Source organism: Eulemur rufifrons, chromosome 8, assembly GCF_041146395.1.
Source record: "Eulemur rufifrons isolate Redbay chromosome 8, OSU_ERuf_1, whole genome shotgun sequence".
Classification (NCBI taxonomy): domain Eukaryota; kingdom Metazoa; phylum Chordata; class Mammalia; order Primates; family Lemuridae; genus Eulemur; species Eulemur rufifrons.
Genome location: NC_090990.1, coordinates 14,048,253 through 14,074,211, shown reverse-complemented (window position 1 = coordinate 14,074,211; position 25,959 = coordinate 14,048,253). Strand labels below are relative to the sequence as shown.

The window sequence follows — 25,959 nt, the reverse complement described above, 5'->3', positions numbered from 1 at the left end:
AGTAGCTATGACTTTTACTCCCGTTTCCGTACCAGGCAAGTAGGGCTCAGAGAGGTTAGGCGCCTTGTCCAAGGTCGTAGAGCTGGAACTTGAACCCAGGTCTTTCAGGCCGCGGAGTCTGCCCCTTCCCCGCGGTGCCCTACGTGCCTGCAACTTGCTAGAAAGCCGGTCCCAGACGTGGCTGTGAACTTGGCATCCAAAGCAAACAGGAAACCGGTTGTTTCATGGTTTTTTGGTTATGTCCCGAATTCCTTTCCACACCCTGAGCTTGTGGAAAACATCCCTCCGGCCCACGTAGCCCAGGGCCTGGCACAGTCAGTAGGTGTTTGATAAATAGCAGCTGAGTGAGCGCACAGCGGGACAGATGGGGACGGCCTGACGCAGCGCGGTATTGAGCTGGACGTGGGCCCTGGTGACAGAGGAAGGGAAAATCCCACGGGGCAGAGCTGGGGCCTCGGCTGCCGGTGTGAAAGTCCCTGTGACACGCGTGAGGACTCCTCAGTCACGAGCAGCAGAACACCCAAGTGCAGCTGGCCTGTCTGCAGCGGAGACCCCACTGGCTCGTGCAGTTGCGGAGGCCGAGGATGTGTGGTGTCACGCGTGGCTGGGGCCAGGGCTCCTTAGGGTTCTGTCTCGGTTGGCGCCGCTCTCCAGCTTCCCGTCTGACTAGAGCAGGGAGTTTCTCTGTCCCAGGAGAAAGAGCAGAAGTGCCCAGGTCACTTGTCCATCCCTGATGGGGCAGTGGTGGGATATGCAGATTGGCCAGGCCCGGCTCACCTCTCCACTGTAGGGGGCTGAGCCCCCCACACCTCATGGCCTGCGTGTTGGGGGAGTTGTTCTATGGTTTGCAGGAAGGAGGGACTGGATTGGATTCTGGGCAAACAAAACCTCCTGCCCAGGAGGCAAGGTCTCCGAGGGGCCGCCCTCTGCTCCACCCTGTGGCCAAGAACTTGCGAATCTTCTGCAGCCTCCCCATGCCAGTCCCTGTCACTACCGTTGTCTGCTTTTTGGGAAATTCCTGCAAATGGAAGGGAGTTAGAGCTCGTGTGCGGGGACCACCGGGCAGTGGGGAACAGGGAACCGCACAGAACAGAGCAAGCCTGCTCAGGGTCGTCACCACCACACCTGAGGCTGCGGAAGGACTGAGAGATGTCCTGTTTCCTAGGCAACCACAGTCCCGGCATCCTGGCCTCTTGGTTTAGGGCAGAGGGGAGCACAGCACAGGTGCATAAAAGTCTGAGAGGCTCCGCCCCTACCTGTTTGGTCAAGCAGTCACACCCAAGAGGAGGGCACGTCACCGTCACCCTGTGACCGCCGGGCTTGCCTCTTTGCAGGTGGCGGCCTACGGCGGGAAGCTGCGGTACACCCTTTCCTACACAGCAGGGCCTCAGGGCAGCCCACTCTCGGACCCTGACGTCCAGATCACAGTGAGCATGCGGCCTCCACGCCGGTGGGCAGAAGGGGAAGATGGAAGCCAGGGGCACCCTCAGTGTTTGTCCTTTCTGTCCAGCACTCAGCTGGCCCACACCGGCTGGGGGTCAGGCCCACACCCCCACCCCACTTCCCAAGCAGAGGTCTGGGTGCTGGGAGGAGTGTCTGACTCCTTTGGGCACATGGGCTTGCTCAAGCAGACAGGTGGGAGGCTGGGACTGGTGGAGGACCCCCTGTGCCCCGAGAGCCCCTCAGTTCCCTTCCCAATCCCGCTGGTATCTCCCCAGGGCAACAACATCATGCTGGTGGCCTCCCAGCCAGCCGTGCAGGGTCCTGAGAGGAAGAGCTACGAGATCGTCTTCCGAGAGGTGAGGGCCACTTGGCCACCCGTGCCTGACCCCACCCCACCCTCCACCCTGATCTGGCGCCTGGCTTCGAGCCCACCACTCCTGCGTCGCCCATGTTTGCTGTCCCCCTCCCTAGGAATTCTGGCGCCGGCCCGACGGGCAGCCGGCCACGCGGGAGCACCTCCTGATGGCTCTGGCTGACCTGGACGAGCTCCTGGTCCGGGCCACGTTCTCTTCGGTGCCGCTGGCGGCCAGCATCAGCGCGGTCAGCCTGGAGGTCGCCCAGCCCGGGCCCTCGGACGGACCCCGGGCCCTCGAGGTGGAGGAGTGCCGCTGCCCCCCGGGCTATGCCGGCTTGTCCTGCCAGGTGAGCGTGTGGCCGGCCCAGCCGCCTTTGCGCAGGCGCGGCTGCATCAGCAAGCTGATCAACTGGCATCACCACGGCCCGCGATTGCTGTCAGCACTGTGATGGCCCCGGCACCTGCGTCGTCTCTTGTATTCTTCCTAATACATATTCCTCCTGGAATATGTATAATTATCCCCCTTAACACACGCCCAAGGCACACACATGACAGAAACTCATCTGAAGCGGGTCTGATGGGCTCCAAAGCCCAGCGTGCCCTAACCACTGGGCGGTACTGCCTCAAGCGTGGGCTGTGCTCTCCCGTGGTTAAGACCTAGCTTTCGGCCTCGGGGTGCCCACCAGAGACAGGGACACAGAAGCACAGATTGCTCCAGCCCACACCCGAGCGGAGGGGTTCTGGGCTGCTGGCTTGGGATGGGACCTGTTGGGACCAAAGACCGACCTTGCTCCCTGCCCCCAGGACTGCGCCCCCGGCTACACGCGCACTGGGAGTGGGCTCTACCTCGGCCACTGCGAGCTGTGTGAGTGCAACGGCCACTCAGACCTGTGCCACCCGGAGACCGGTGCCTGCTCGGTGAGCTGCAAGCCAGGCCGGGGCAGGGGGTCAGCTGGGCTGGGCCTGGGTGGGCGGACAGGGCCAGGCAAGGCAGGCCTCGATCCAGGGGCAAGGTCATGGGGCACGGCCTGTGGGTTGGAGCACCTGGGTCAGCAGGTCAGGTCACTGTGCATGGTGGGGTGGCCAGAGCTATGGAGTTACATCCTTCTTTGTAGGAAAACTTTGGTCTTGCTATTAATATTTTTTATCACCAAAGTGACACATATTCTCTGTAGAGAAGTCAGACTACGGAGAAAACCCAAAAAGAGAATAAAAATCCCCCGTAACCCTCCCACCTGGGGGGATCACTGTCAACTGTGGAGTGAGCTCTCTGGCTCCCTTTCTGGGCAAATATGTACACACATTAATGTACTTTTCGTTTTCCAAATTAACATAGGATCATCCTGTTTGGTAATCAGCTTTTTCCCCTTACTAGTTCCTGAACATCTTTCTATATCATCAGGTATATTTTTATACCTGGACTTGTCAGAGTAGTGTCCGTATAGCCTGTGGGGTACATGTCAGGGGCCGCTGGTCGTCAGGGCCACAAACTAAACATGGAGCAAGGACCCGCTGTGTTGATACAACAGACACGGATCTCCTCGGAGGAGAATATGTAACCCACATGTGGTTTTATGGTAAAACTCTACCCCCAAATATCCAGGTGTATACCTTTACTTTCCTTTGATATTACAGGTACTTAGGTAGAAAAATATAAGAAATATAATCAACATCATCTTTTTTGATAGCTATTTGGATGAATGTACTTTAAATTTATCTAGTTCCCCACTCATGGATGTTTGGGTTTGTTTCCTGCATGTTGCTTTAATAAACATCACTGAGATGAATATCCCCATAATGAAATCTTTGTGCCCTTCCATGATTATTTCTTTAACATAAGTTCACAAACTTGAAATTTCTAGATGAAGGGATTGCAAAATCTAAAGGCTTTTGGTAAATTTTGCCAAATGGCTGGTGTCTAACATCCTTGCGTCCACAGCAATGCCAGCACAACGCTGCCGGGGAGTTCTGTGAGCTGTGTGCCCCTGGCTACTACGGAGACGCCACAGCCGGGACGCCCGAGGACTGCCAGCCCTGTGCCTGCCCACTGACCAACGCAGAGAACATGTGGGTGCCCTTGTTCAAGGCCCAAGGACAAAACCCCACTGGGGCATGGAGGGCATTGCCCTGGCTTTCGGGGCAGGCATGGAAGGAGCAAGATGGGGAGTGGGCGTCCTAGGACCTGACCTTTGCCTCCCCTACCCCAGGTTCTCCCGCACCTGTGAGAGCCTGGGAGCTGGTGGGTACCGCTGCACAGCCTGCGAACCCGGCTACACTGGCCAGTACTGTGAGCAGTAAGTTTGCAAACAGGAGGAGGGAAGGGAGGGGGACAAATGGCAGACTCCTAGGTGAAAGCCCTAATGGTGTCGCTCAGAAAAGTCTCTACCAGGACTATGTTCTTTCCCTGCCCCAAACCCTTCCAAGACTCCACATTGCCCTTGGGATAAGCCCAGGCTCCTCAGGCATCCTTACTGTGCGCCATTCTCTTCCCACTTCTGACACGCAACGTCGTACTCTAGCTGGGCTTCTCTTTTAAATTCTTTTTTTTTTTTTTTTTTGAGACAGAGTCTCACTCTGTTGCCCCGGCTAGAGTGAGTGCCGTGGCATTAGCCTAGCTCACAGCAACCTCAAACTCCTGAGCTCAAGCGATCCTCCTGTCTCAGCCTCCCGAGTAGCTGGGACTACAGGCATGTGCCACCATGCCCGGCTAATTTTTTCTATATGTATTTTTAGCTGTCCATATAATTTCTTTCTATTTTTAGTAGAGATGGGGTCTCGTTCTTGCTCAGGCTGGTCTCGAACTCCTGAGCTCAAACGATCCGCCCACCTCGGCCTCCCAGAGTGCTAGGATTACAGGCGTGAGCCACCGCGCCCGGCCTCTTTTTAAATTCTTGATGTTCAGATCTTGCATGTGCTGTCCCCTCTGCGTGGAACATTCTTCAACCCCAAACCTCCCCTTCCTGGCTAACTCCTACTCAGCCTTCAAGATTGGCTTTACTCACTCACTCAGCACATTTTCATCCGGCATCTACCGTGTGCCCTGCAGCGAGCTGTGCTGGGGTGTTGGAGATAAAGTGGTGACCAAAGCAGACTCCGTCCCAGCCCTTATGGAGTCTACCGCCCCTAATAGGAGACAAGACAGGAAAAAAAATAATCATGCAAATATACATTTACAAACCATGATAAGCTCTCTGAAAGAAGAGTGCAGCCTGCTCCGAGGTGATACAATAGCTCAGAAGTCCCATCCTCTGGAAAGCCCCCCTGATTCTCAGGGTTGAATGAATGCCCCTCTTTGAGCTCTCACAGGCCTGATAATGCTTCCCTCACTCTCATTTTGCACTTCCACATTGGGTTCCCAACTAGGAAGTTCCACAAAACCAGGGACTTCATCACGTGCATTGTTGTATTTCCAACATCTAGCATGGCACATAGTAGTTGCTTAATAAACATTTGTTGAATGAATGTTTCCCTGGAGAATAATTTACCGCCCTCATTAGTCAACGTGCTAACACTCCCTTACATTCTCCTTTCTCAGCTCACTGATGCCCTGTGTTGGGGCCTCTTTGGTCCCCAAAGTGCTTCCAGAGCTCTCAGTCTCCTCACCCCACATGAGGCAGCCAGCCAAGCTTCTGGGTCCCCAAATCTGCCATAAGGCACTGGGACCCTTGGGGCCTGACAGAGCTGGTCCTTGTTCCCCCTTGCAGGTGTGCCCCAGGTTACGTGGGCAATCCCAATGTGCGAGGGGGCCGGTGCGTGCCACAGAGTAAGTGGGACCATGGCCCAGGATGGGGGTGATGGGCAAGGCAGGGACCCTGGGAGTTTGGGGGATACTAGGTCTGGGCTGAGGGTGGGGCACCCTAGTCTCTGGTAGAACAGAGATGTCTGAGAAAAAGCTGCGTGCTGGGGCCTCCTGCCCGACTGGCCTCTCCTGTCCCCACCCCACCCCCAGCAAGCCAGGCCCCACTGGTGGTCCAGGTGCATCCTGCCCGGAGCATCGTGCCCCAAGGTGGCCCCCACTCCCTGCGGTGCCAGGTCAGTGGGAGCCCACCCCACTACTTCTACTGGTCCCGTGAGGACGGGCGGCCGTTGCCCAGCAGCACCCAGCAGCGACATCAAGGTACCCATAGCCCCAGGCTCCTCAGTCCCTTGAGCCACTGCAGTGGGAGGGGAGGCAGGGGCCTGTCCCAGCCCCTCGCGTGTGGGGCTGGATGGGAGAAGGGGTACACCTGCACTGACAGGCTCACATCCCCTCCCCCCAGGCTCTGAGCTCCACTTCCCCAGCGTCCAGCCCTCGGATGCCGGCGTCTACATCTGCACCTGCCGCAACCTCCACCACGTCAATACCAGCCGGGCAGAGCTGCTGGTCACTGGTGAGTCCCTGCTGCCCCTGTCCACAGTACTGCCTGTCCTGGGCTGGGCTGCAGACTGCAGACCCAGGCAGACGGTGCCTTCATCTGCTGGGAGGGGACAGTGGTTGCCTGGACAAGGGCAGAGGCCCTGGAGATGGGGAGAGGCGATGGATTCAAGGGCCATTTTAGAGGCAGAATCAGCAGGACTTGGTTGTGGTCAGTGAGGGAGAAAGACAAGGGTGGTGCCCAGGGAACTGGATTCTGGCAACTGGGTAAACGGAGTGCTATTTACTGAGATGAAGGAGGCTCTGGCAGGAGAGTGTCTTCATTCAGGCTCCCTCAAAGGCAGAATCTGAACCAAGGATCTGCATGCAAGAAGCTGAGGGAGGTAGAGAGAGACAGGAAGGGAAGGCATCCGATAAAGGCATGTCGTCAAGCGCATTTCCACTGTGAGCAGTTGTTGCTTAATGCGGTGAGAAAGCTCCAAGAGCCGGTGTAAGACACGCACCCTGGCGCCCCTGCCCTGGGGTCCGGGGGCTGCGGTATGTGTACCACAGCACATGCTGCAAACAGGTCAGAGAGAATCGCAAGTTCGGTTTGGACTTGCTGAAGTCGGAGATGTCTGGGAAGATATCTAAGTGGGTCCATCGGGCAGGCGGTTTGGACATGTGAGTCTGAATTCAGGAAAGAGGCCGTAGCCAGAGAAATGAATTTGGAAGCTATTGGCATAGGGATGGTATTTAAAGCCATGGGGCAGGGTGAAGTTACCCAGGCAGAATATGGCTGGAGGACAGGGCCCAGCACAGAGCCCCAGGGAGCCTCTCCCACGTCAAATTGGAGAGGAAGAGCAGCGGGGAGGAGGCTGCCCCGGGGGAGTGGGGAAGGAAAGGCTTCCAGCCTCGCCCCGGGGAGGCAGAGGCGGTCATGCTTTGAACGAGTGTTTTGCAGTGCAGAGAAGGGGTAGAAACCAGACTGGAGTGGAGCAGGGAATGGAAGGGAAGGGAGGGCAGCCAGTGTAGACAACCCTTGCAGGAGTCTTGGCTCTGAGGGGCGGCCAGGAAATGGGGCCGTGGCTGGGAGAGCACAGGGTTGGGGGGAATTTCAGAAGTGGGAAATTCTAGAACACATTTGTCTGTGGAGTGAAATGAACCCATGAGAGGGTGAGGGAAGAAGTCCTTGGGAGGGGTCCAGCACTCAGAAGGTGCAGGGGTGGGACTGCGGGGGCAGGAGGGTCCCATCCTTCAAGGACCAGGAAGGAGGGAGGTGGGAAGATGGGAAAACTGACTGGCAGTTTCTGTTTTCTCACCAAGAGTTGAAGCCACCAGCTGTGACAGTGGCTGGGGAGGCTGGAGGAGATGGGAGGAGGTGTGAAATAGTTATTTGGGAGGGTAGAAACTCAAACCAGACGGAGGGACCCAGTTGGAGCTAAGGGAAGTGTGAAGTGTTAGGAGCTCGTTTGCGGTCTGTGATCGTGAACCAGAGCCAAATGCACTTGTAGCGTGATGTGTGATGTTCCCCGACCACATCCCGCCGGCCGTGCGCCAGCAGGGAGAACGGGAGGGCGGGGTCCAGCCAGCACGGGGAGGAAGGCACCAGGGGTGGACGGGCAGCTAAGCTGGACCAGGAAGGCAGTGATGCCCAGAAGGGGGGATGGGGAAAGAGAGAGTGGCCACGGGGCAGAGCCCTGGCTGGCACCAGCTCATGGGGGCCTTCCCGCCCCACAGAGGCTCCAAGCAAACCCATCACAGTGACAGTGGAGGAGCAGCGGAGCCAGAGCGTGCGCCCCGGGGCCGACGTCACCTTCATCTGCACGGCCAAGAGCAAGGTGTGCGGGGCAGAGAGTAGGGGTGGGGGTGGGGGGGTCTGTCTTCTGGGGTCTGAGCCCACCCATGACCCTCACCCCGTCCCCTTGCCCTGCAGTCTCCGGCCTACACCCTGGTGTGGACCCGCCTGCACAACGGGAAACTGCCCGCCCGAGCCATGGATTTCAATGGCATCCTGACCATCCGCAACGTGCAGCCGAGTGACGCGGGCACCTATGTGTGCACCGGCTCCAACATGTTCGCCATGGACCAGGGCACGGCCACGCTGCACGTGCAGGGTACACCTCCCGTCTATGCCTAGCTTACCCCCGCCCCCCATGCCCACCAGGATTAGCGCACCATTTCTTCACGCAGCCGATCATTTCTGAGCACCTACTGTGTGCCTGGTCCTGGGCAGGCTCTGAGGAGGCAGAGGAGAGATGGACATAAAGGGTCTTGGCCCTCCTGAAGTATATGTTCCTGCTGGGGAGACCATAGCCATGGGAACAATGAACAAACAAGATAATTACACATGGGCCGGGCATGGTGGCTCACGCCTGTAATCCTAGTTCTCTGGGAGGCTGAGGTGGGAGGATTCCTTGAGTTCAGGAGTTCAAGACCAGCGAGAGCAAGAGTGAGACCCCGTCTCTACTAAAAATAGAGAAATTAACCAGGTGTGGTGTGTGCCTGTAGTCCCAGCTACTGGGGAAGCTGAGGCAGGGGGATCGTGTGGGTCCAGGAGTATGAGGTTGCTATGAGCTAAGCACTCTAGCCAGGGCAACAAAGCAAGACTCTGTCTCAAAAAATAAAAAGATAATCATGCATGTGATGAGTGCCAGGCGAGGGATAAACAGTGGTGAGAAAACAAGAAACGAGGTGGGGGGCTGCACTAGATGGGTGGTCAGGAAGGGCCTCTCTGAGGAGGTGACATCTAAGCTGGGAAGGAAAGGTAGGTGTTGTGCCCATTGGGGAGCTGGCAGAGAGTGTTCTAGGCAGCGGGAGCAGCATGTGCAGAGGCCCTGAGGCCCGAGCGTGTTGCTGTGTTTGAGCGACAATGACGCCAGCGTGGCTGGGGCTGCAGAAGCAGGGCTGGTGAGGAGCTTGAAGACGTGGGCAGAAGTGAGAGCAGGCGGTATGGGCGGATGAGAACAGGGAGTCTGGGTTTTATGCTAAAAGCAACAGGAAGCCATGGACAGGTCTTAAGCGGGGAAGGAACAAGACCCCGTTGATGTTTTCGAAGCTCCCTCTGGCTGCCGCGTGCAAGACAGCCATGGGGGCTGACCTGGAAGCCGAGAGCCGGCAAGGAGGCTGTTGCCGTGAGTCGGACAACACTCCCCACCCTGACGCATGTTCTTCCTCCGCCCCCGTCAGCCTCGGGCGCCTCGTCTGCCCCTGTGGTCTCCATCCACCCGCCGCAGCTCACAGTGCAGCCGGGGCAGATGGCTGAGTTCCGCTGCAGCGCCACCGGGAACCCCACGCCCACCCTTGAGTGGACAGGTGAGGCCGTGGCAGGAGTGGCATTCAGGGCCTGGCTCTCCTGGTGAGGGAGGGCTGGGGGCGGGGGGGACTCGAGGCTGTGGAGTTGCAGCCCCCAGGGCACCAGGGCAAGACCCGTGCCGGTGGGTACTGACCCTGCGTCTCCTTGTCAGCGGGCCCTGGCGGCCAGCTCCCTCAGAAGGCACAAATCCACGGCGGCATCCTGCGCCTGCCAGCCGCCGAGCCCGCGGACCAGGGCCAGTACCTGTGCCGCGCCCTCAGCAGCGCCGGGCAGCAGGTGGCCAGGGCTGTGCTCCACGTGCACGGTGAGAGGCCCGGGCTGAGGGTGGGGGCCGGGAGCCTGGCGGCTGCCCAGAGCAGCGTCCTCACCGGGCTCTGTCGCAGGGGGCAGCGGGCCCAGGGTCCAGGTGAGCCCAGAGAAGACTGAGGTGCAGGAGGGCAGCACCGTCAGGCTGTACTGCAGGGCCGCAGGCGTGCCCAGCGCCACCATCACCTGGAGGAAGGAAGGCGGCAGCCTCCCCCCACAGGTGAGCAGACCTGGCCCAGGCCACAGCACTGGCCGCCCTCCCCCGCCACCACTCCCTGTCCCGGGGCCGCCTCGCTGCCCCCTTCACATCCACGATGGCGGCCTGCTCAGACCACGCAGCCCTGCAGGCAGGCTCTGGCGTCCTCTTTGCTGCCTGGGTTTGCCCCGCTGGGTGCCCCCTGGGTGCTGATACTGGCTCTGTGCCTGCCTCTCCCTCTTATGCCCCGTCTGTCCCCTCGCTGGTGGCCCTGCCAGGCTGACCCTTCCCGCCCCACGGCAGGCCCGGTCCGAGCGCACGGATATCGCCACGCTGCTCATCCCGGCCATCACCACCGCGGACGCCGGCTTCTACCTCTGCGTGGCCACCAGCCCCGCCGGCACCGCCCAGGCCCGGATCCAAGTGGTCGTCCACGCAGGTGCGGGCCCTCTGGGAACGGAGGGAGTGGGGGTCCTGCAGGGCTCCCCGAGACCTGCTCACGTCCCTCTTCCCCAGCCTCAGGTGCCAGCGCACCGCCAGTCAGGATTGAGTCCTCATCGCCTTCTGTGACTGAAGGACAGACGCTCGACCTCAACTGTGTGGTGGCAGGGTCGGCCCATGCCCAGGTCACCTGGTACAGGCGAGGGGGCAGGCTGCCTGCCCACGCCCAGGTAGGAGGGTCCCTGCGCCTGTGGCGGGGTGCCTGGGGACCAGGGGCTCTGGCTGGGGGGGGCTGCCCATGCCTGGGGAGGCCCCACCCTGCCCTGCACTCTCCTCGGCAGGGAGGCCTTACCTCCTAGCAGAGCGCCTGAGAGTTTGCTGAATGAATCTGAGGTCAGAGGCAGTGGTGACTACAGACCCATCCTCGTCCTCACATACCTCTGCTCTCCCCGCCCAGGTCCACGGCTCCCGGCTGCGGCTCTCCCAGGTTTCACCAGCGGACTCTGGAGAGTACGTGTGCCGGGTGGAGAACGGGTCAGGCCCCAAGGAGGCCTCCATTGTCATCTCTGTCCTCCACGGCACCCATTCGGGCCCCAGCCACACCCCAGGTGAGGAGCCAGGTGGGGCTGGGCAGGGGCTGTGCCCAGGATGTGCCCTCTCCTCCCAGGGAAGGTGCTCGTGGCCCCTTCAGTGGTGTCAGGACAGAGGGGACATTCCAGGCAGGCTTTGATCCTCCCCGCTGGCTCAGGGAGATAAAGGGACTGAGGCTGGGACACGGTGGGTGGCGCTTACCTAGGGCCCATGTGAGGGTAATGTTTCCGCATTCATCAGGAAGCAGCAGAGAGTCCAGGCTGAACGCGGACCTGGGAGTCCAGCTGATCTGGGTTCAAATCCTCACTCTGCCCTTTATCAGCCTTGAATCTCTTTTTACCTTTGGGGGCCTCAGATTCCCCATCTGTGAAATGGGACAATATCACCCACCTGCTTGGCGATAGTGTGGTTTAAATGAGATGGTGTCAGTGGAAACCACTTGTGAGCACGTGGCGACACTGCAGAGGGGAGCTGTATCGCTGTTGTCTGCGTCCTGGGCCCACCTGGGCGGTGAAGGTCTCTGGTTCCCTGCAGGCCAGCGCAGTTCGTCATCAAGACGTCATGGGTGGGCAAACGGGCCTCCAGCTCCCAGTTAGAGGGGGGGAGAGAAGGAGGCACATTCCAGTGGCCACGCTGAGGCAAAAGAGTGTGGTCCCAGACCCAGAAAGGCCACCTATCAGCCCTCCCAAGCTAGGGCCTGGTCGCGTCCCAGGCTGTCTGCCCCAGGGCTGCAGGCTGGGCTCAAGAGCCCAGGCTCTGAGCAGCCCCCCTGTGCCCCAGCCCCCGGCAGCACCCAGCCCATCCGCATCGAGCCCTCCTCCTCACACGTGGCCGAAGGGCAGACCCTGGATCTGAACTGCGTGGTGCCAGGGCAGGCCCACGCCCAGGTCACATGGCACAGGCGCGGGGGCAGCCTCCCCGCCCGGCACCAGGTATAGCCACCCCAGGGCCAGCCTGCTGGAGGGGTCGGATGGGGCTGCTCCGAGCCCCGCCCAACCCACCCCGTCTGCCGCAGACCCACGGCTCGCTGCTGAGGCTGTACCAGGTGTCCCCTGCCGACTCGGGCGAGTACGTGTGCCGTGTGGTCATCGGCTCTGAGCACGTGGAGACCTCTGTCCTAGTCACCATCGAGCCTGCTGGCTCCATCCCTGGTGAGTGACTCCCAGTGACACGGCAAGCTGAGGGGGCAGCAACCCCTCCAGGGTGGTGAGGTCCAAGTGCTCCTGCTGCTGGTGCTGGGCAGGAGGCCCCAGCGGGAGTTGGCCATGGGGCCCTGCCCAGGCAGATGCCACTTGTCTGAGTCAACGCCATCCTCCCATCTCTTTGGCCACGTCACTTCTCTGGTGTCTGTTCCTGCCTCCTCTTCCTCTCTCCCAGTCCCCACCACCCTCATTGCTCTCACTTCCTGACTCCCCTCTGCAAGGCTCGACCCATTGCTGAACTGAGGACATCAAGCTTCAGGCCACCAAGCCCCCAAAAGCATGAGCTTGGCCTCGGAACCCAAGGCTGAGCTGGCTCCAGGGTGGACAGCTCCTGCCTCCTCTTCTGGGGAGCACGTACTACCCTCACTCCTGTCCCCACAGCCCCAGGACCCATCCCCGCTGTCAGGATCGAGTCTTCATCCTCCACAGTGGCCGAGGGGCAGACCCTGGATCTGAGCTGTGTGGTGGCGGGGCAGGCCCATGCCCAGGTCACATGGTACAAGCGCGGGGGCAGCCTCCCCGCCCGACACCAGGTACATGGCGCCAGGAACATGGGAAGGGGCCATGGCAGGGGCTGTGGGGGCTGGGGGACTGGCGGTTCCCAGCTCTGGGGGGCAGCGGTGGGGGCACCTGCTGGGCTCCGGGAAGCCCCTCTCTCACCCCCCGCCCACCGCTGCCCAGGTGCGCGGCTCCCGCCTGTACATCTTCCAGGCCTCGCCCGCCGACGCGGGGGAGTACGTCTGCCGGGCCAGCAACGGCATGGAGGCCTCCATCAGGGTCACAGTAACCAGGACTCAGGGAGCCAACTTCGCCTACCGTGAGTGGGGCCGCCAGGCTGGGCGGGGATGCAGAAGGAGGACAGGCTGGGGCCACCTCAGAGAACTGGAGTGACCAGGCACTGTCATATCCCCCAGCCCCCGGCAGCACCCAGCCCATCCGCATCGAGCCGTCGTCCTCACAAGTGGCCGAAGGGCAGACCCTGGATCTGAACTGCGTGGTGCCTGGGCAGGCCCACGCCCAGGTCTCCTGGCACAAGCGTGGGGGCAGCCTCCCCGCCCGGCACCAGGTAATGAGACTGGGGTCAGACCCGCCATGGAGGAGGGGGTGCCTCCTGGGTGGTGGAGGCTCCTCTGAGATAGAGGTGGCCTTGCACCCCACTGCACGGGTGTGTAGTACAGTGGTCAGAACCCAGCATGTAGGACCAGCCAGCCCAGCTATGAATCCTGGTTCCAACACTCATTAGCTGTTGACCTTGGGCAAGTTACTTAACCTCTCTGTGCTATAGTTTCAGCATCTCTAGAATGGTAACAATAGTACCTACCTTACAGAATTGTCTTAAAGATTAATTAATACACGTGCAAAATACTCAGAGGTTAGGCTCGTAGAAAGTGCTCTAAGCTGTCAATATTACCATAATACCATTAGCTATTATTACTGTATTTTATAGAATTTAAGATACCACTGATTGCAAGATGCACCATTATTTTATGTACCTCGGAGGACAAAAAAAGCTTCTATTTATAATTGCAAGATTATTCATCGTAGGTACATCTTGGTTTCAGAGACTTTGAGATATGTATCTAGAAGTGATGGAATGTGGAAGGAGTGTGAGCCCCGTTCCCCAAGGCCCCCCCCAGCTCACCACCCCACTCCTGGGACGAGAGTGTCCCTTCCCCACCACAGAGCAGGCCAGGGAAACCGACCCAGAGCTGATGGCCAGGCCTCGGGGGTCAGAGTGAGGCAGGGCTGCAGGCGCAGGTGCAGGGGTCCCACAAGGGCTCCCTCTGACTCGCCCCCCGACTCTGGACAGACCCATGGCTCCCTGCTGAGGCTACACCAGGTGTCCCCTGCTGACTCTGGCGAGTATGTGTGCCGAGTGGTGGGCGGCTCTGTGCCCCTGGAGGCCTCCGTCCTGGTCACCATTGAGCCTGCAGGCTCTGTGCCCGGTGAGTAGCTCTGGGGCAGGGTGGGGCTGGGGCCCAGCCCAGGGCAGGGGGCGGGGCCTCCCCACTGCTGCAGTGGCAGGGTCAGGGGCCTCTGACTGCTCCTGCCATGAGACCAGTAGCCCCGTCTCTTCCCACCTCGCAGCCAGGGATTGACCCTCTGCCCTCTGTCCCCAGCACTTGGGGTCACCCCCCCAGTCCGGATCGAGTCGTCTTCCTCACACGTGGCCGAAGGGCAAACCCTGGATCTGAACTGCCTGGTTTCCGGGCAGGCCCACGCCCAGGTCACGTGGCACAAGCGCGGGGGCAGCCTCCCCGCCCGGCACCAGGTAGGAGGGGGACTGAGGAAGGCCTGGAGGACCGTGTCACTGTGGCATACAGAGCTGAGGCTTTGGGTTCAGACACATTTCGGTTCAGACACTGCTCTGCCACTTGCCTGCCGTGAGACCTTAGGCCAGTCACTTGGTTCCCCAACCCTCAGTGTCCTCATCCATCAAGTGGGCACACGCTGCCCACCTCACCTACCCATACCATGTCAGCAAACACTGGTGCCCACTTTTCCCTGGTGCTAAGTCTCAGCGGTCCCTGGCATGGGTGAGATGGCAGGCTAGACCCAGTCCCAACGTGGGGCAAGGGAAATGAAGGGACAAGGTGGTTCTCCCTGGAAGATCTTCCGTCACACTCTAGCTGGCTGGGCCAGAAGGGGGCCAGGGAAGGGAACAGGGGCCTGGCCAGGAGCCCTAGTGCCCAGGTCTGATCCTGCCCCTCCTGCCTGCCCCTCCCAGGTGCATGGCTCAAGGCTGCGGCTACTCCAGGTGACCCCGGCCGACTCTGGGGAGTATGTGTGCCGCGTGGTCAGCAGCTCAGGCACTCAGGAAACCTCAGTCCTTGTCACCATCCAGCAGCGCCATGGCACCTCCCACTGTGAGTGTCTCAGGGGTCCTGCAGGTGGAGGAAGGCTGCGGGGGCCCGCTGCACCCCAGCAGCTCCCACCCCTGCCTTCCGTCTCGCCCCCGCAGCCCAGAGCGTGGTGTACCCCGTCCGCATCGAGTCCTCCTCAGCTTCCCTGGCCAACGGCCATACCTTGGACCTCAACTGCGTGGTCGCCAGCCAGGCCCCCCACACCATCACCTGGTACAAGCGTGGAGGCAGCCTGCCCAGCCGGCACCAGGTACGCAGCCGTAGGCAGGGAGGGAAAAAGCGGGGTGCACCGGCCCTGATGGGAAGTGGGGCTGGCTCTCAGCACCCTGCTCTGTGCTTATTCAGTCATTCAACAAACACTGAGTGCCTTGCTGGGTGGGCCCTGCACTGTAGTCCTGCGGACCTCAGCTGGATCCACTGATGCTGAGTTTCCCTGAGAAGCTGCCCCAGGCCACGTCCTGTGCCTGGCACTGCAGATCCCAGATGGAATAAGACAGTCGTCTGCCCTCAGGCAGCTCGCAGGCCACGGGAGCCCCAGCGGGGTGCTGTGTCCACACTGTGGGGGAAAGGGCTCAGCAGCCTTTCTAGAAAGGAGACAAAATACCAGAGGCGCTGTCCACCCCAGCCCAGAGACAGACAGGAGCCGCAGGAAGGCCAGGGGCCCAGCGCCAGGCGAGGCAGGGGGACTCCCAGAGTCCAGGGGAGGCAGCAGCAATGCCAAGACATGGTGGTGCCGCCCCCACCCACTGACACCTGCTCCCTCCAGATCGTGGGCTCCCGGCTACGGATTCCTAAAGTGACTCCTGCGGACTCGGGCGAGTACGTGTGTCACGTCAGTAACGGTGCCGGTTCCCAGGAGACCTCTCTCATCGTCACCATCCAGGGCAGCGGCCCCTCCCATGGTGAGAGCGCAGAGGGCAGGGGTCCAGGCAGGCAGCTGCAGGGGGAGGCAGAGAGGTCCTCGGCGCTGTCACTGTTGTCTGACTCTGGCTGTGTGTCCCCCTATCCCCAGTGCCCAGCGTCATCCGACCGATCAGGATCGAGTCCTCGTCCCCCACGGTGGTAGAAGGACAGACCTTGGATCTGAACTGCGTGGTGGCCGGACAGCCCCAGGCTGTCATCACGTGGTACAAGCGTGGGGGCAGCCTTCCCTCCCGACACCAGGTACGGCCGTGGAGCCATGGCTGCAGGGGTGGGACCCCAGTGTCCTGGGGTGGGCAGTGCGGGGTCAGCCCCATGGGCTCCTTCTCTCACGCCCTGGAAGCCCCCGCAGACTGGGCCCTGGGTAGACAGAAGGCAGCCTTGGCAGGTCTGACAGGGGAGGCCTGGGCCAGCTGGTGACCCCGGGGCCCCCCGACTCCGTCTCCCCTCCATCTCCACCCTCCCGCCCAGGCCCATGGCTCCCGCCTGCGGTTGCACCAAATGTCCGTGGCTGACTCGGGCGAGTACGTGTGCCGGGCCAACAACAACATCGACGCCCTGGAGGCCTCCATCGTGGTCTCCGTGTCCCCCAGCACCAGCAGCCCCTCCGGTGAGTGTAGCGAAGGAGACACGGGTGACAGAGCTCCCTGGGGAGGAGCTTTGAGAGTCCTCAGACCCGCGGTGGTCGGGGCAGGGGCCATGCAGGGAGACGCCGGGTTCCAATCCTGCCTGCACCACTGAGGGCCCTAGAGAGTTACTTCCCCTTCCCGCCCCCGTTTCCTCAGCAGTGACGTTGTCATCTCGGTCATTCCAGCCTCACAGCTGCACTCCCAGTGCGGCGGCCACCAGGCACCTGTGGCAGTGAAAATTAAATAAACATTAAAATTCTGTTTCTAACATTTCAAGTGTTCAGTAGCCACGTGCGGCTAGTGGCCACTGTCTTGGCCAGTGCAGATAAAAGAACATTTCTGTCACCACAGGAAGTTTATGAATTTTGTGAGGATTAAGTGAGTTAGTACATATAAAGTGCTTAGAACAATGCCCGGCATGCCGTAAGCGCTTAATAAGTGTTAACTCTTGTTGTTCCCTTGGGGGATGGATTCCTACGGCTGAATGTCCCTCCAAACCCAGTCCCCAATTCTGACTGTGGCTAAGCCCTGACTTGCTGCTTCTGTGCCCCAGCCTCTGGCGGTGCCATGCCCATCAGAATTGAGTCATCGTCATCACAGGTGGCCGAAGGGCAGACACTGGATCTGAACTGCGTGGTGCCCGGGCAGGCCCACGCCCAGGTCACGTGGCACAAGCGTGGGGGCAGCCTCCCCAGTCACCATCAGGTATGTGGCAGGAAATGAGGGGAGGACCGCCAGATGTGGGGGCCCTGGCTAGCTCTGCCCAGGAACGAGGCCGGGGAGCCCTTGTGGGGTGTGGGTCAGAGGTTAGACCTTGGCCCCAGGCCTTCCAAGATTCCAAAGTGGCACCTCACTCTGTCCTCTGTCCTGTCCCCATCCAGGCCCACGGCTCACGGCTGCGGCTGCACCAGGTGTCCCCGGCCGACTCGGGCGAGTATGTGTGCCGTGTGGTGGGCAGCTCTGGCCCCCTAGAGGCCTCGGTCCTGGTCACCATCGAGGCCTCTGGCTCAAGCTCTGTCCACGTCCCTGGTGAGGGTCCCTGCAGTGGGTCTGGGCGGCCAGAGGAGGGGAGAAAGGAGGGAGACCAGAGGCAGCGTGGGGGGAAGGAAATACTTTTTGGCACTTGGAGACAACTGCCCCTCTGACCCCAGGTCACGTGGGGTGGTTCCTGCCCTCTCGAGGGCCTGGCAGCCCAGGCTTTGGGGTCTGGCTTCTACAGCCTGAGCCCCAGCTCCTCTGTCCACGCTCGGAGATGTCGCACAGGGACTTCACCTCTGCTTGTCACTGTCCCCATCTGTGAAGGGGGTAGTAGAGCCCTTGTCCCCAACTGTCTCATCACAGAGACAATTCACTGAGCTCCATGAAGCCTGGGAACTGCACCTCTTGGGGTACTGGAGGGTGGTTTTAGGTTGTACCCCAGTAAACATCTTTACTAGTAGTGGTGGTAGATTAGGGAAAAACATAACACATCAGACCTGTCCTTATTTCACGGAAATGGTTGCCTATAATGGGGCTAAGGATGTAAGGTTTTGTGAAGTGAATCCCCCGAAAGGAAGACGTGCAGTAATCGGTAGCGCGGGGCGCGCTCTACGGCAGAAATCATGACAGTAGCGCGGGCCGCTGGGTGCTGGGCGTGATCGAGCACTCCTAGGTGCCGGGCCCTGTTAGAATACACATATCAATTCATTTATTTCATCCTCCCCATGGCCCTTTAAGGTAGGTGTGATTGTTCTCTCCATTTTACAAATGGGGAAACTGAGACACAGAAAGGTAAAGTAACTTCCTGAAGGTCACATGACTAGTAAGTGGCAGAGCTGGGATTTGAACCCAGGCAATCTGGCCCGCGTCTGGGTTTTTAGCCACACGCCATTCGAGTTTGGCAAACGTCAGTGAACTGTGTGGAGGTGTCTGCCCCCAAGGCCTGGCCCCAGTGGTGCTGGGAACGTGGGAAAAGGAGGAGACGGTGGGTCCATTGCCTGGGAGTGGCGCCAGGACAGTGAAGCGCCTCCACCCTCAGGCGAGCCCAGCTGCTCCAAGCCTCTAGAGTGGGAAAGGAGAGAAGCTTCTCCCCAGACGGCCTCTGGTCTGCACATCTGGGCACCCAGGGGAGGGGCTGGGGGCACAGCGATAGGGGTCTCAGCTCACCGACCTCCCCCTGTGCCCCAGCCGCCGGCGGAGCGCCACCCATCCGCATCGAGACCTCCTCCTCTCGAGTGGCCGAAGGGCAGACCCTGGATCTGAAGTGCGTGGTGCCCGGGCAGGCCCACGCCCAGGTCACGTGGCACAGGCGCGGGGGCAGCCTCCCCGCCCGGCACCAGGTAAGGGGCTGGAGAAATTAGGATGTACCCCTCCTCCCACCCCCACAGTCCTGTCCGAGCCCAGCCCCGAAGGGAAGTGGCCCCAGCAGCCAGGGTTTGGGGGGATTATGGCAGGAGATTGCTGGAGTCAGGAAGCCGAGAACAGGCTGGGCACGGCAGGGCCACCACCAGGCCCACAGCACCTTGGTGCAAAATAGAAGAGGACGCCTCTCAAGACATCTGACATCCTCCTACCAGAGAAAATCTCATAATAAATATATGCTCCACAATGTCTAATGTCAAAGGGGGTCGCCTTTGACTGTGGGTGACAGTCCTGGGTACCAGAGGCTCTGGGCATCTGAAGGCCTTGGCCTCCCAGCCCACCCTCCCCACTCTCACCCCCACCTTGGCCAGGTTCACGGCCCCCTGCTGAGGCTGAACCAGGTGTCCCCTGCCGACTCTGGCGAGTACTCGTGCCAAGTGACTGGAAGCTCAGGCACCCTGGAGGCATCTGTCCTGGTCACAATTGAGGCCTCCAGCCCAAGCCCCATTCCTGGTGAGTGACAAGGAGCAGTGGGCGATGCTACGGCCTAGGCGTGGGGGCCCCTCCTGGCCATGCTCCAATCTGCTGTCCCGGCAGGGCCCCCGTTGTTGCCTGGGGGCGGGGTTTTCTGCAGCTGAGGATCAAGCCAACCTGGTGTTCCCAAATCTGGTGATGGCCAAAGCCTGACTAGCTGCCGCTGTGGCTCCAGTCTCTGGCAGTTCTTTGGTCCCTCCCTGCAACCAGCCCTGGGTCTCATGATGACATCTTAGTATCCTAGTCCCTGGGGAAAGGAGACCCCTCTTAGGTGAATGGAGCACAGCCTGTCACCCACCGTCAAGCCACTGTGCCTCCAGGAGGACCAGTCGGCCTCAGTGCCACCACCTTCAGTCCCTGCCTTCATCCCCGGGAGCCTGGCCCCTCTCACCACCCCCTGTGCCCACAGCCCCAGGACTGGCCCAGCCCATCCACATCGAAGCCTCCTCCTCACACGTGGCCGAAGGGCAGACCCTGGATCTGAACTGCGTGGTGCCCGGGCAGGCCCACGCCCAGGTCACGTGGCACAAGCGCGGGGGCAGCCTCCCCGCCCGGCACCAGGTACAGGGGCCAGGATGGGGCCGATTCCAGGGCAGGCAAGGAGTCAAGCTGCACCCAAACCTCGTGCAAACTCCAGCCCGCTTGGGGACCACAGGGGATAAAATACTTTGGGGGGAAGAGTTCACCAGCCTGGGCGTCAAGAGACCTGGGTTTTTCTCCTGGCTCTGCTGCTTAACCACTTTTTGAGCCTCAGTTTCCCCACTACAGAGTGAGTGGGTTGGACTTCTAACTAGGCTTCCGTGAGAGGGGCTTCCTCCATGCCCACCAGCTGGAGCCCCAAGCGCCTGAGACCCATGGAGAACTCCTGGGAACTGGCACAGCCGGGCTTGGGGACTTCCCTGTCCCAGGGCTCTGGCCTGACGGCTGCCCCTCCTCCCTCCGGCAGACCCACGGCTCCCAGCTGCGGCTCCACCACGTGTCCCCGGCCGACGCGGGAGAGTACGTGTGCCGTGTGGCCAGCAGCTCAGGCCCTCCGCAGGAGGCCTCCTTCACGGTCACCGTCCCACCCAGCGCGGGCTCTTCCTACCGTGAGTGTGGCAGATGCCCCGGCGAGGGAGGAGGGACAGCAGAGCTGAGGCAGGGCCCCCTGCTGAGCCCGGACCTCTGCCCTCTCGCCCGCAGGCCTCCGGAGCCCTGTCATCTCCATCGACCCGCCCAGCAGCACCGTGCAACAGGGACAGGACGCCAGCTTCACGTGCCTCATCCACGAGGGCGCAGCCCCCGTCACCCTCGAGTGGAAGGCGCGGAACCAGGAGCTAGAGGGTGAGTGGGGGCGGCTGGAGGCAGGCATGAGGGACGGTCATCCCCACAGTGTGCCAGGGCAGGGCAGCAGGCAGGGACACACCAAAGTCACCGTGTGACCCTGGGGAAGGCCCTTCCCTCTCGGGGCCTCAGCGTCCACATCCATGTGGTAAGGGGCCCGGACCCAGGAGTCTCCAAGAACGTTTTTATCTTCTGCCGTCTGTGACTCCATGAGCTGGGCACACCCAGGCCGGAGGGGCCAGGTGCTTGGGGCAGGGGGCACCGGCTGGCAGCACCAAGGCAAGAAAGGACCAGGCCGACCTCGCTCACCCTCCCCTCCCTGCAACCCCACAGACAACATCCACATCAGCCCCAACGGCTCCGTCATCAGCATCGTGGGCGCCCGGCCCGGCAACCACGGCGCCTACCGCTGCGTGGCCTCCAACCCCTACGGTGTGGCCCAGAGTGTCGTGAACCTCAGCGTGCATGGTGAGTGGGCATCGACCCCGGGGCTCTGCCCTCCTGATTCTCAGCTCACGTCCTCCAGGTTTAAATCCCGCCTCTGCCACTGACTCCGTCTCGGACATTCTCCCTCTCTGAGCCTCAGTTTCCACCTCAGAGCAGTGGGGAGACTGGCGCCCGCCCGGCAGTTACTGAGCTGGGGTTGTGAGGGTGCACGTGGCCAGCCCTGCACGTCTGTCAGCACGTGTCATTCCTCTGGGCAGGGCCCCCTACGGTGTCCGTGCTCCCTGAGGGCCCCGTGCGGGTGAAAGCGGGAAAGGCCATCACCCTGGAGTGTGTCAGTGCGGGGGAGCCCCGCTCCTCTGCTCGGTGGACCCGGATCGGCACCCCTGCCAAGCTGGAGCAGCGGATGTATGGGCACGGGGACAGCCACATGGTGCTGCAGGTGAGGCCAGGCCGTGTCTCCTCTGGGTCTGAGGCGCAGGCCAGGGCCCAGCCTCGAGCTGGGGTGCGGGGAGAGAGTGGTGGAAGGGCAGCGGGGGGGCGGGTGGATGGAGAGAGGAAGGGAGAGATGGGACGGGTGCAGGGTGGGTAGTTGGAGCCTGAGAGGGAAGAAGGAAGAAAGAATGGGTGGGCTGAGGACCACGTGGACAGGTGGACGCGTGGGGTGTCCTGAGGTGAGCCCTCAGGCAGCCAGGTGGGAGAGCTGGAAGTCAAGGGAAGGGCACAGGAAGGACGGAAACCCAAGCCAGAGTGGGGGCCGATGTCCGCGTCCCCACTTGGTAACCAGGTAACCAACCCTCTCTTCCTCCCAGATTTCATCAGCGGAACCGTCAGACGCGGGCACCTACGTGTGCCTCGCTCAGAATGCGCTGGGCACAGCACAGAAGCGGGTGGAGGTGATCGTGGACACGGGCACCATGGCCCCAGGGGCCCCCCAGGCCGAGGTGGAGGAAACCGAGCTGACCGTGGAGGCTGGACACACGGCCACCCTGCGCTGCTCAGCCACAGGTGTGGCCGGGGGCTGGCACACAGGGCTGGCAGAGCCCCGGGGCCTGATGTGTAGACACATGAGACCTGGAGATGATGTCGTGCCCAGGGACAGGGCGCAGGGCAGACTCTGCTGCTAGCATCTCCCAGTAATGGCTGAGGTGTCCACTTAGTGGCCCCCGAGGAGGGCAGGATCACCCAGGCCCCTTCCCCATCACTGCCACCCTCAGCTGGCCCCTGGGGGGCAGCCCAGCGACCTCCGCCACCTTCCACTCTCCTCCACAGGCAGCCCCACGCCCACCATCCACTGGTCCAAGCTGCGTTCCCCGCTGCCCTGGCAGCACCAGCTGGAAGGTGACACACTGATCATCCCGAGGGTGGCCCAGCAGGACTCGGGGCAGTACATCTGCAATGCCACCAGCCCTGCCGGGCACTCTGAGGCCACCGTCGTCCTGCACGTGGAGAGTAAGGCGCTCACCCCCTCTTTTGGGTCTCCCCTCTGTGCACTGCATGGAGGTCTGAGCCCCCACACCAGGCTCCACTGTGGACAGAACCATCCAGAGGCCGCATGCACCCCAGGGACCCAGAGCCTGCCCTTGCCCAAGACCCACCCCTCCTGGCACCTTCGCTCTCTTCATCCCCCGTCCTCTGGGCTCACCGTCCAGCTTCCCTGATCCTTTGTCCAACTGCCTGCTGCCATGCTGACCTCTGCCCTTCGCCACCCTGACCTCCGTGTCCTCCCCGTGCAGGCCCACCCTACGCCACCACAGTGCCAGAGCACGCTTCGGTGCGGGCAGGGGAGACGGTGCAGCTCCAGTGCCTGGCTCACGGGACACACCCGCTCACCTTCCAGTGGAGCCGCGTGGGTGGCAGCCTTCCCGGGGGGGCGACTGCCAGGAATGAGCTGCTGCACTTCGAGCACGTGGCCCCTGAGGACTCAGGCCGCTACCGCTGCCAGGTCACCAACAAGGTGGGCTTGGCTGAGGCCTTTGCCCAGCTGCTCGTCCAAGGTAGGCAGCCCCTGCTCAGGCTGGGCAGGCCCTCGATGACCCAGCCGTGGGTACCTGGGGCCCCACACTTGGGGTACGAAGGCCTCCCTCCGTTACCCCACCTGGAGAGCCCTCCTCGCCCACGTTCTCCAAGGCCTGAGATAGGCTTGCCCCAGACGGTGCACTGCCAGGGGAAGCGATTGCGTTTACGTTAATAGCAGCCTGCCTCCCCCGCCAGACGGTGAGGACACTCAGGACAGGGCCTTGACCCAGGCGTCTCAGCAGGCCCAGGCTAATCTGCCACAGGGCCTATGACAGGCTGGGTAAATGCTTGACAGGGACAACAGTGAGTGAGTGACAGGCAGCGCCCAGCCCAGCGTGCCCGGAGCATCAGCATCTCCGTGGTCTCCTACATCGATGGGGCAAAGCCAGATGTAGCCCCCTGGTCAAGAGCCTGGACTCTGGAGGCTGACAGACCCGGGTTCAAAGCACAGCTTGGTCACTTGCTAGCTGTGCAACCTTGGCCACGTCATTTAACATTTTTGAGCCTCCGTTTCTTCATCTGTAAATGGAGAGAATGCTGCCAACCACATAGGCTGAGTTAGGTGCGTGGATGTCAGTCCCGGTGCTCATAACAGGCACTGAGCAAACAGGAACGATTCGCGTCCGCACCCGGCCTGCCACCTGCCCTGCACGTGTAGGCGTCCTCACCATGGCCAAGTTCCTGGATTCCTTATCCTACACTGCAGCCAGAACTGCAGCTGTCCTTCCTTAAAATGGCCGAGCCCCTCCTGCTCTTGTCGTGGACTGCCCCCCGCACCGAAAGCCAGAAGCTGTGGAACCACAGCCCCCCACTCCGCAGGCCTCCTGCCATGTTGCCTGAGTGACTGCGCGAGTGAGCAGATGCATCTGCCACCAAAAAGCCTTTTCCCTGGCTAGAGAGGCTACCAGGAGAAGAACGTCACTTGAATGTTGAGATGGCGGTTTCCTGGGTCTCTGGGGAGGGCGCCAGGGACATCATACGCACATGTACCTGCAGAACCTCGTACCTGTCCCCGCAGGCCCCTCCGGCTCCGTCTCTGCCACCGCCATCCCGGCAGGATCCACACCCACCGTGCAGGTCACACCCCAGCTGGAGACCAAGAGCATCGGGGCCAGCGTTGAGTTCCACTGTGCTGTGCCCAGCGACCGGGGCACCCAGCTCCGTTGGTTCAAGGAAGGGGGTCAGCTGCCTCCTGGCCACAGCGTGCAGGATGGGGTGCTTCGGTGAGTGGAGCAGGGGCAGGACTGGACTTGGGCACCCCGGCCTGAGGCCCACAGTGGGGCTGAGTTAGAATACCTGCCCTACGGGCTCAGCACGAAGCAGTGTCCTTGGACAAGTCACTTCACCTCTCTGAGCCTCAGTTTTCTCAGCTGTACAATGGGTTGTATAAGCCTGAAATGAGATCTAAAGCACTTGCACAGTGCTTGGTGCGTGGAAGGCCCTTAGTAAACAGTGGCCCATATTTGCATTATTATTGGAGGAAAGAGAACAGGCTCTGGGGCCAGATATATACAAATGACCCCGGATCTCAGCTTTGCTACTTGGTAACGGTACAATCTTGAGCTCTAGTCCATAGGTCTTTATCTAAAGTAGGTGTGGTACCCCCACCCTGCCCGTCTGTCTCGTGTGGTTATTGGGAGACTAGAAGTTGACACTGTGCAGACCTATGTCGGCTTTTAACTCCCACACAGTTGCAAAGCATTCTCATCAATTGCTTTTACTCCGTGTCTTATTTTTTGTTTATAGAATCCAGAACTTGGACCAGAGCTGCCAAGGGACATATGTTTGCCAGGCCCATGGACCTTGGGGGCAGGCCCAGGCCAGCGCCCAGCTGGTTGTCCAAGGTAGGTGGGTGGCTTCAGGCCTCTGCCAAGAGCAGGGGACAGAGATGAGAAGGGGAGAGGGACACTGGGCTCGGACCATGTTCCCCAGGAAGCCCCCTAGATGTGTAAGAATAAAGAGAATTATTCTATTTTACCTTGTTTATGTCTAACGTAGAGTAAGGGTGCTTGTAGAATACTGCAAGGGAGGGAAGAAGTGAGACTCTGTCCCCCCAAAAAAAACAATTTAAAAAAGAATGAATGAGCGGACACACGAGTGAGTCAATGCACAGGCAAAAGAGCAAACAAGTGTGTTCATGGGCGAACGGATGAAAAAGCCAATGGTGGATGAATGAATGCCTAGGGCTCCCGTGCTCACCTTTCCCGGGGAGTCTGATCTCACTGGGCCTCTGCCTCCCTCCTCCCCAGCCCTGCCCTCGGTGCTCATCAACATCCGCACCTCTGTGCAGACCGTGGTGGTCGGCCACGCCGTGGAGTTCGAGTGCCTGGCCCTGGGTGACCCCAAGCCTCAGGTGACGTGGAGCAAAGTCGGAGGGCGCCTGCGGCCTGGCATCGTGCAGAGCGGAGGCGTTGTCAGGATCGCCCACGTGGAGCTGGCCGACGCGGGACAGTACCGCTGCACCGCCACCAATGCCGCCGGCACCACCCAGTCCCACGTGCTGCTGCTCGTGCAAGGTGAAGGCTGCAGGGGCCTTTGCTGGGGGCCGGCGAGCGGGGCAGGGGCTTCTCGCGGGGCTGTCCCCTGCCTGCCTGCTTTCCTCTTCCTTCCCACTCTCTTGGGGGATTTTCTATCGTGTGTTTTTAAGGGGCGGGTTTCGTTACAAGCGGTGGCACTAGGAGATAAAAATGAGCGTCCCCCAG

The 25,959-nt window shown here is 60.9% G+C and overlaps 1 protein-coding gene across 3 annotated transcripts in view; it reads left to right on the top strand.

The window, feature by feature from the left end:
- The window catches only part of HSPG2 (heparan sulfate proteoglycan 2), a 96,105-nt gene that overhangs the window by 58,967 nt on the left and 11,179 nt on the right, over positions 1 to 25,959 (top strand). The window contains exons 34-77 of one of the 3 annotated variants that reach the window (XM_069479522.1): positions 1,335 to 1,427; positions 1,719 to 1,799; positions 1,915 to 2,145; positions 2,603 to 2,716; positions 3,738 to 3,865; positions 4,006 to 4,092; positions 5,503 to 5,561; positions 5,748 to 5,915; positions 6,058 to 6,168; positions 7,872 to 7,972; positions 8,068 to 8,248; positions 9,321 to 9,446; positions 9,599 to 9,751; positions 9,831 to 9,973; positions 10,253 to 10,388; positions 10,466 to 10,620; positions 10,848 to 10,998; positions 11,762 to 11,913; positions 11,997 to 12,132; positions 12,571 to 12,716; positions 12,865 to 13,000; positions 13,098 to 13,249; positions 13,994 to 14,129; positions 14,304 to 14,455; positions 14,912 to 15,050; positions 15,146 to 15,297; positions 15,814 to 15,949; positions 16,060 to 16,211; positions 16,440 to 16,578; positions 17,151 to 17,302; positions 17,479 to 17,626; positions 18,764 to 18,915; positions 19,309 to 19,450; positions 19,881 to 20,032; positions 20,418 to 20,559; positions 20,654 to 20,794; positions 21,128 to 21,262; positions 21,499 to 21,680; positions 22,051 to 22,246; positions 22,511 to 22,690; positions 22,975 to 23,235; positions 24,276 to 24,480; positions 25,004 to 25,101; positions 25,507 to 25,773. In XM_069479522.1, the coding sequence (XP_069335623.1) occupies positions 1,335 to 1,427; positions 1,719 to 1,799; positions 1,915 to 2,145; positions 2,603 to 2,716; positions 3,738 to 3,865; positions 4,006 to 4,092; positions 5,503 to 5,561; positions 5,748 to 5,915; positions 6,058 to 6,168; positions 7,872 to 7,972; positions 8,068 to 8,248; positions 9,321 to 9,446; positions 9,599 to 9,751; positions 9,831 to 9,973; positions 10,253 to 10,388; positions 10,466 to 10,620; positions 10,848 to 10,998; positions 11,762 to 11,913; positions 11,997 to 12,132; positions 12,571 to 12,716; positions 12,865 to 13,000; positions 13,098 to 13,249; positions 13,994 to 14,129; positions 14,304 to 14,455; positions 14,912 to 15,050; positions 15,146 to 15,297; positions 15,814 to 15,949; positions 16,060 to 16,211; positions 16,440 to 16,578; positions 17,151 to 17,302; positions 17,479 to 17,626; positions 18,764 to 18,915; positions 19,309 to 19,450; positions 19,881 to 20,032; positions 20,418 to 20,559; positions 20,654 to 20,794; positions 21,128 to 21,262; positions 21,499 to 21,680; positions 22,051 to 22,246; positions 22,511 to 22,690; positions 22,975 to 23,235; positions 24,276 to 24,480; positions 25,004 to 25,101; positions 25,507 to 25,773 (6,499 nt within the window). Of the gene's footprint in view, positions 1 to 1,334; positions 1,428 to 1,718; positions 1,800 to 1,914; positions 2,146 to 2,602; positions 2,717 to 3,737; positions 3,866 to 4,005; positions 4,093 to 5,502; positions 5,562 to 5,747; positions 5,916 to 6,057; positions 6,169 to 7,871; positions 7,973 to 8,067; positions 8,249 to 9,320; positions 9,447 to 9,598; positions 9,752 to 9,830; positions 9,974 to 10,252; positions 10,389 to 10,465; positions 10,621 to 10,847; positions 10,999 to 11,761; positions 11,914 to 11,996; positions 12,133 to 12,564; positions 12,717 to 12,864; positions 13,001 to 13,097; positions 13,250 to 13,993; positions 14,130 to 14,303; positions 14,456 to 14,911; positions 15,051 to 15,145; positions 15,298 to 15,813; positions 15,950 to 16,059; positions 16,212 to 16,439; positions 16,579 to 17,150; positions 17,303 to 17,478; positions 17,627 to 18,763; positions 18,916 to 19,308; positions 19,451 to 19,880; positions 20,033 to 20,417; positions 20,560 to 20,653; positions 20,795 to 21,127; positions 21,263 to 21,498; positions 21,681 to 22,050; positions 22,247 to 22,510; positions 22,691 to 22,974; positions 23,236 to 24,275; positions 24,481 to 25,003; positions 25,102 to 25,506; positions 25,774 to 25,959 lie in introns of all 3 variants that reach the window. The other 2 variants (XM_069479521.1, XM_069479523.1) reach the window with 2 other exon arrangements.